This window comes from Ursus maritimus, unplaced genomic scaffold (assembly GCF_017311325.1).
Source record: "Ursus maritimus isolate PB19 unplaced genomic scaffold, ASM1731132v1 scaffold_37, whole genome shotgun sequence".
Taxonomy (NCBI): Eukaryota; Metazoa; Chordata; class Mammalia; order Carnivora; family Ursidae; genus Ursus; species Ursus maritimus.
The window spans coordinates 625,782-633,558 of record NW_024426341.1 but is presented as its reverse complement, the minus strand read 5'-3'; the positions used below and the strand labels follow the sequence as shown (position 1 = coordinate 633,558).

Below are 7,777 nucleotides of genomic sequence, written 5' to 3'. Positions count from 1 at the left end.
AAAAAGAAAGGCATATTTAACTCTTAAAATTTAAACTTTATGTATGGTCAAAATAACCACCCATAAATCAGTTGAATAATAATAACTCTGTAAAAATCATTTGAAATGCAGTTCAGTGTAGCAAATAGGCATGAAATGTATGGACAAATAATAATAATAATAATGGTCAAAGGAATGGGGATCCAATATACAAATCTATGCTCAAGGTGAGTGATAGTTTGAGAAAACAACAAGAAAGACTTCTCTCACACCCATCAGCTGGGAAAGCCCACCGAAGAGCTGCCTTGCTGATTGGGACTGGAACTTCCTAACTGGCAATAAAGGGCTTTCTAATTTGGAGGGGTAGAAGAGGGAAGTGTGATGGTGGAGAAACAACCTGAAGAGAACTATAAATACTAAAAATACAGATACTCTTTTAACTTAGGGTTTCTCAGTTCCTGCACTGACTAACACTCTGGGCCAGATCCTGTCTGCGGTGGGTCTCCCTGTGCATGATAGCATGTTTAGCACCCTGACCACCACCTCCCCTCCCCAGTGTTACGGTGACAACTGTCTGGATATTGCTTCAGTGTTCCCTGGGTGACAAGATGGCCCCTGGTTGAGAAGACCATTTTAATTTTTTATTTTTATTTATTTATTCTTTTGATGTAAAGTTCGATGATTCATTAGTTGCATATAACACCCAGTGCACCATGCAATACGTGCCCTCCTTACTACCCATCATCAGCCTATCCCATTCCCCCACCCCCCTTCCCTCTGAAGCCCTCAGTTTGTTTCCCAGAGTCCATAGTCTCTCATGTGGTCCATATATACAATGGAATATTACTCAGCTATCAAAAAGAATGATTTCTCAACATTTGCTGCAACATGGACTGCACTGGAGGAGATAATGCTAAGTGAAATAAGTCAAGCACAGAAAGACAATTATCATATGGTTTCTCTCATCTATGGAACATAAGAACTAGGAAGATCGGTAGGAAAAGGAAGGGATAAAGAAAGGGGGGGTGATGAGAAGAGCTTTTTAAGTTAACAATCCCAAATATTTTTCTGGCAGTGACATAATAGTATTTCCTTCAGAAAATATCATCCCTTGGTCTGGATCTTTCTCATCCATGTGGAAACATAGTCTAGGATGCCCCATCTTAAAATAAAAGGACATGCCCTCACTTCACTGTATATCTCTCCACAGCTAATACCCTATTTGTGAATCCTTCCATTTCTGTTCTACTTTTACTGGAAGCACTTTATGCCTCCCCATTCCTTCTAACCAGCTTCCATTTATACCAGTTAATTATCAACATTACTACTTGCGCTTCTGATTGCAAGGTTCACTTTTCTTTTCAGCAACCTAAATAAATACATTCATTTATTGGTAAAGCCAGAAAACAGCTACTGTGACCTGTGGCATCCTGGCTATGCTGGATGGATTCTCGGTGACCTTCGGTAGAAGTCTTGGCTTCTGTTCCCTCTGATCCTCTCCTGCAGTACCTGCTGGGCTCTTGAACTCACCTGCATGAGAACTCCAAGAGAAGCTTTTCCTTTGCAAGTCACAATTCCTCCTTGGATAGTTGTTGATGGAGATCAAACTCTGTTTGCAGACAGGACAGCAGGAAGGTGTCAAGCATTGGTCTCCCAGGCAGACGTAGGACTCCAAAGCAACAACAATGCTCTGTCCAACCAAAATGCCCACCATGGGGTTCTGTAGCAGAAGAGATATTTACAGCTCTCCACATCTGCTCATTAGGCACATTTCTCTTGGTGCTCCCACCATTAAGTGCATGATTTCTCCTGGGGAAACTGGTCTGGACAGAATGGAGATATTTCTGGATGGGTCTCTGTTCCTAGGAGACCACATTGTATGCCAGGTGAATTCAGTTTGTATTACTTTTTCTCCATTAATTATCCCATTTCCAGAGGTCTAATCTTCCCAGCACTTGATCACAACCCTGGCTTCAAGTTTTCTCGAAAGTCTAATACTGAGGAATTCGTATGACTCGTTCCATTAGGTCTTCAAAGGATTGACCTATGGTGGGGACACAACCCCTGATATCTCTAGAAAATGGTGCACTGGGTGTTATACGCAAGTAATGAATCATGGAACTTTACATCAAAAACTAGGGATGTACTGTATGGTGACTAACATAATATAATAAAAAATATTATTTAAAAAAATTTTTAAAAAGAAGTGCATTATTCTAATTAAAAATACACACTAAAAAAAAAGAAAGAAAATTACCATTTCCTTCTTTGAGAAAGGTGAGACCTTTGTTCCTTTATTACAAAATCTTGGGTACTGCACTCCTTGGCTGCATGATGGTTTAGCCAAAATAATTAGGAATGTCACAGTTAGATCACACGTTAAGAACTGGCCTTCAGTCCCTCATTTGAAGTGTTTATTAATTGTGAGATATACATTTACACATCATGTACCACAACCTAACTTAGTACCTCATAGGGCATGTCACATTTATTTTTGACAAATGTTCATTCTCTGCAGTGGTACTTTTATGAACTCCATTCTCTGTTGTAGAAATGGGGCTCAGGGGGATTTACGTTCTGCTCTAATGTATAAAGCAAGGAAGGGATGGAGTTTCGATTAGAATTGTGTCAGAATGTTTTTAGTTCTGAAATCCTGGCATGGTGGTTCTCAACTGGGGATATTTGGCCATGTCTGGGGGCTGCTCCCAAACACCTGTAACCCACAGGCCAGCACCCAGCAAAAGGAATTATCCAGCCCCAGTGTCCACAATGAGAAGGTGAGAGATAGGATTCTAGACCAGCTCTTCTCTACCTTCACTGTCCATACAGATCACCAAAGTTCTTAGTTAAAATTCAAATTCTGACTCATCAGGTCTCCAGTGGGTCCAGAGATTCTGCACTTTTTAAAAAGTTTTTATTTATTTATTTACTTACTTTTTATTTCGAGAGAGCACAAGTGGCAGCTGAGGGAAAGGGCAAAGGACAATATCAAGCTGACTCTGCACTGAGCGCAGAGCCCAATGTGGGGCTTCATCTCCTGACCCTGAGATCATGACCTGAGTCAAAACCGAAAGTAGACACTTAGCAGACTGAGCCCCACATGTGCCCCTAGAGACTCATTTCTAATAAGCTCCCAGGTGGTGCTGATGCTCAGGTCCTGGTCTGTGGAGCACAGCTTGAGAGCAAGGTTGTGGTCCTGTGTTAGTGTCCCGTGTAGGTAGTTTTAGGTCTTCTCCCACAGGAATCTTCCTTGCACATATTTTTGAAAAGAATAGTTTTTCACTCACTCTTTGGGTGATGAAAAATTCTGTGCTCAATTTTTTAAGTAGAAGGGTTCTTGAGGGATATCAAATAATATGTACAAAAAAGATTTTGGAGTAGGCACCAGATGGACCTCCAAAAGATGTCATCCTGAAGAACGTGTGAAAATGTAGCTTATTTAGCAGAGTAACTAAGACAGCAGATGGAATAAAGCTACTAGTCCTTATCCTACAATAAGAAGATAAGCCTGGATTTTCCACATTGGACTAGTACAATCACAATGGCCCTCTATATATGGAAGAGTAAGGAAGAAAAATGGAATCAGACAGAGACTGGAAACTATTGTTGTGCTGGTTTCACAGATGGAGGAGATTCCCTGAGCCAAGGAATGTGGGGGCCACTAGACACTGGGGCGGGAATGGGGATGTTCTCCCTGGAGAATCCAGAAGGGTCATAGCCTGAAGATATCATTATTTTAGCCCATGAGACCCCTTCCATACTTCTGATATTTAAAAGTTTAAGGGAATTATTTGTTTTGAGACACTAACGTGGATATCGTTGACATCAGTGAAAGGAATCTAATGCAAATATTTATCCAATATGATATTGTTTGCAGGAACTGAGTTTGAACTTCTCAAATTATTCAGTTAGCTTCCTTTGGGCCAAGGCATTTAAAAATTTTTTTCTTATGTTATGTTAGTCACCATACAATACATAATTAGTTTCTGATGTAATGGCCAAGGCATTTTGTGTTGAAATCCCACATTAAATAGAGAAATTGGACCTAACTTGGAGATATTTGGCCTCATCAGATGGTACCGCAATTTCCCGGTGCATAAATGTCAATATGGTTCTAATTTTGAGGCCTTTGAGGCATTAAGATAGGAAAAGTAATTCATTATTAAAATTAAGTCACCCAAAATTTTTTTGTAGAGATTTATTTGCTTGAGAGAGAGAGTTGGGAGGAGCGGCAGAGGGAGTGAGATAGAAACTCAAGCAGACTCTGTGGTGAGTGTGGAGCCTGACTCGGGGTCAGTCCCAGGATGCTGACATCTCGACCTGAGCCAAAATCAAGAGTCCGACACTCACTGACAGTGCCACCCAGGTGCCCCACCATAAAAATTTTGTAAATTAAGTCACTCATTCTACTTTAAATCTTTCTGTCAAAATTTGTACATTTTTTCTATTTCATATTCACGCAAACATTCCTTTTCCTTTCAATATTCTGCAACTTTCTCTCAAGTTTTCTTTCAACAACATTGTTGGGATTATAAACCAGTGTGTGAATGTGTGCACACATGTGTGAGCCTGATTATTTGAAAGAAAGATGTGCACGAGTGCACACACTCACATACACACACACACTCCTCACTCCCAAGTGTTTTCTTTGGACTTGACAAGGTGTATCCAACACTTTATTTATTCCTTGCAGCATTCATTTCAAGTTCCACATTGTCTTCAGAAATAAGGTAATGGATGTCCAGGTGAATTACATATTTAACAATAACATAAAAATGTAGGTAAAACTTCCTGTGCCTCTTCTCAAGTTCTTACAAACAGACCCGTACAGTATGTATGCTTGATTCAAGTATGACGTCTTTAATTCAGCAAAATGAACTCTTAATATATGTGCAGCTTGTTGTATGTAATTACATAATAAGTATGCAATTATACTCCAAAACTTAGTGAGAATTTAAATTCTGGTGGTGTATGACTCATGTCAGACCAAAAGCACATGTAGCTGAGTCCCACCTGACAGGGGTCAGAGAAACGTCTTATAGTCGGGAAGAAGGCGAAGTGTCACATATGGGTATAGAAATAGTGAAATTCAATTAAGGCAATTTACATTTGGTAAATTATTTTTCTCATAAACTGTAAGATTAACCTTCATATATAAATGGAGTCAAATGTATTAGTTGAAGAAAGCAGTGGACTACAGCTCCACACAACACCATGGATGACCTTTAGAAGCATGAGAGACTATGGACTCTGAGAAACAAACTGAGGGCTTCAGAGGGGAGGGGGGTAGGGGAATGGGATAGGCTGATGATGGGTAGTAAGGAGGGCACGTATTGCATGGTGCACTGGGTGTTATACGCAACTAATGAATCATCGAACTTTACATCAGAAACCAGAGATGTACTGTATGGTGACTAACATAATGTAATAAAAAAAACATCAGGTGTGGGACACTATCAGCCAGGCAGCTCCAGCCATGAAGCACCTCCTCAGAAAGCGTAACCTCAATACTGACATATGAGTGACCCCGCTTTCCCTTTCCAAGCCAGAATTTCACTCCTATGTTTTAAAATCATAAATAGAGAGGGAACCTGCAAACTTCCAGGCACCCTCCCATGGACCCCAGTAAAGGCAGGACCCCAGGTCTGGCCTTCATCTCTCTCTGAAACTCTGCACTCCCTCTCCCCCCAGATTTTTCTGCCTCTGCCCTCCAGGACCTGTGAGTACTAAACCTGGTTTTGTTAGAATCTCTGATGTGTGCTGCAGAAGCCTGTCTTGCAGTCACAGTAAGAACCCAAGGGCTGGTGCAGCCACAGCAGAGGCTCTGGTCAGGGAAGCATCTGTGGGAATGTCCACAAGCACAGGGGTGCAGGGGGTGCCTGGGCTTTCCTAACCTAACCATCCCTGTGAGGAGACTGAGACTTAAAGGGGACAGTATTAGAGTCCACGTTATCAGGAAGAGGAATGATGGTAGGGATGTAACAAGATTGACAAACCCTAGGTGAAAACTGGGGTTTTTTATTCTCCTCTACAATGAAGTTATATAAAGGGCTTAGTGGCCAAGTGTAGATTCTTCCATATGAAGAATACAACTCATGAATATTCCTTTGAGAAATCTAGGGAAAATTTATTTGGCATGATACAAACCATTTGAAATGAAAAGATTTTTAAGAAATCCAACTTGCCCCATGTAAGATATGAAATTTCCAGCCATTTGTGCCCATGTAACTTACGAAATTTCCAGGGTGGGGAAAATACTGGATTAAAAGAGATAAGGGGAAACTGTCAATATATCAGAGAGAAGAGAAGTTTAATAAAGTGAATTACATAAATGTATGGAGAAGTTGAATTCAAATGAATAGAAATGCCAGAAAATATATAGAAAGAGCAGATTCTACCTCCACAGCCTGATCGAAGAATGGCAGGTCCAGGCTCTGAGGCTGTGAGCCCTGCAATCATGGGCACTTCTTCAACCCCAGGACGATGGGCCCTCACATCACTGGAACCCCAATGATTCTTTTCAGAGCCCTCTTTATGTCTCTGTTCCTCAGGCTGTAGATGAAGGGGTTCAGCATGGGGGTGACCACCGTGTACATCACCGAGGCCACTGCACTTGCATGGGAGCTCTGGGTAGCAGCAGAGCTAAGGTACACTCCTAAGCCCATACAAAAAAATAAGGAGACAACGGAGAGGTGAGATGCACAGGTGGAAAATGCTTTGTACTTGCCCTGAGATGATGACATCCTATGTATGGAGGAACCTATCTTAGAGTAAGAGTAAAGGATCCCAGCCAGAGGACCACCACCCAACAGCACAATTAGAAAATACATCACCATGTCATTAAGAAAGGTGTCAGAACAGGCAAGTTGAATCATCTGATTGGGTTCACAGAAAAAATGGGGGATTTCCACCTCTGTGCAGAAGGACAGCTGTAACACCATTAAGCTCTGTAACAAGGAATTAAGAACACTCATGATCCAGGACACCAGAACCAGCAGTCCACAGAGCCAGGAGTTAATGATGACCATGTAGTGCAGGGGGTGACAGATGGCCACAAAGCGGTCATAGGCCATCACACTCAGGAGAAAGTCATCAGAGCTTGAAAAGAGTAGGAAAAAGTATATCTGAGTGATACAACCTTCATAGGTTATGAGTTTGCTCTGAGTCTGGACATTCCACAGCATCTTGGGGACGGTGGTGGAGGTGAAACAGATGTCAGCAAAGGACAGGTTGGCCAGGAAGAAGTACATGGGGGTGTGGAGGTGGGAGTCAGAGCTGACGGCCAGGATGATGAGCAGGTTTCCACACACAGTGATCAGGTACATGGAGAGGAAAAGCCCAAATAGGAGGGGCTGCAGTTTGGGGTCCTCTGATAATCCCAGAAGAAGAAACTCTGAAATTCGTGTGTCATTGTCTGTTTCCATGTGGTGGTGGAGACTACAAAGAAAGAAAAAAAATAGCATGATAATTTTTCATTTTTTAAATTTTCATTTAAATCCCAGTTAGTTAATATACAGTGTAATATTTCTTTCAGGTGGACAGTATAGTGACTCAACACTCCATACAACACCCAGCGCTCGTCACAAGTGTCCTTCTTCATCCCCATCACCTATTTCACCCATCCCCCCACCCACCTCTCCTCTGGTAACCAGCAGTGTGTTTTCTGTAGTTAATAGTCTGTTTCTTCATTTGTCTCTCTTTCTCTCATTTTTTCCCCTTTGCTTCTTTGTTTTGTTTCTTAAATTCCACATATGACAGAAATCATGGTATTTGTTTTTCTCTGACTGACTTCGGTGGC

General features: G+C 41.5%; 1 protein-coding gene across 1 annotated transcript; it reads right to left on the bottom strand.

Annotated features, from left to right (window-relative positions):
* Nucleotides 1-6,470: 6,470 nt before the first annotated feature.
* LOC103681572 (olfactory receptor 7A5-like) lies at nucleotides 6,471-7,411 on the bottom strand. Its single transcript, XM_008711162.1, has one exon. It carries the CDS (start codon nucleotides 7,401-7,403, stop codon nucleotides 6,471-6,473), a length of 933 nt encoding a protein of 310 aa, XP_008709384.1. The 5' UTR covers nucleotides 7,404-7,411.
* Nucleotides 7,412-7,777: the final 366 nt, after the last annotated feature.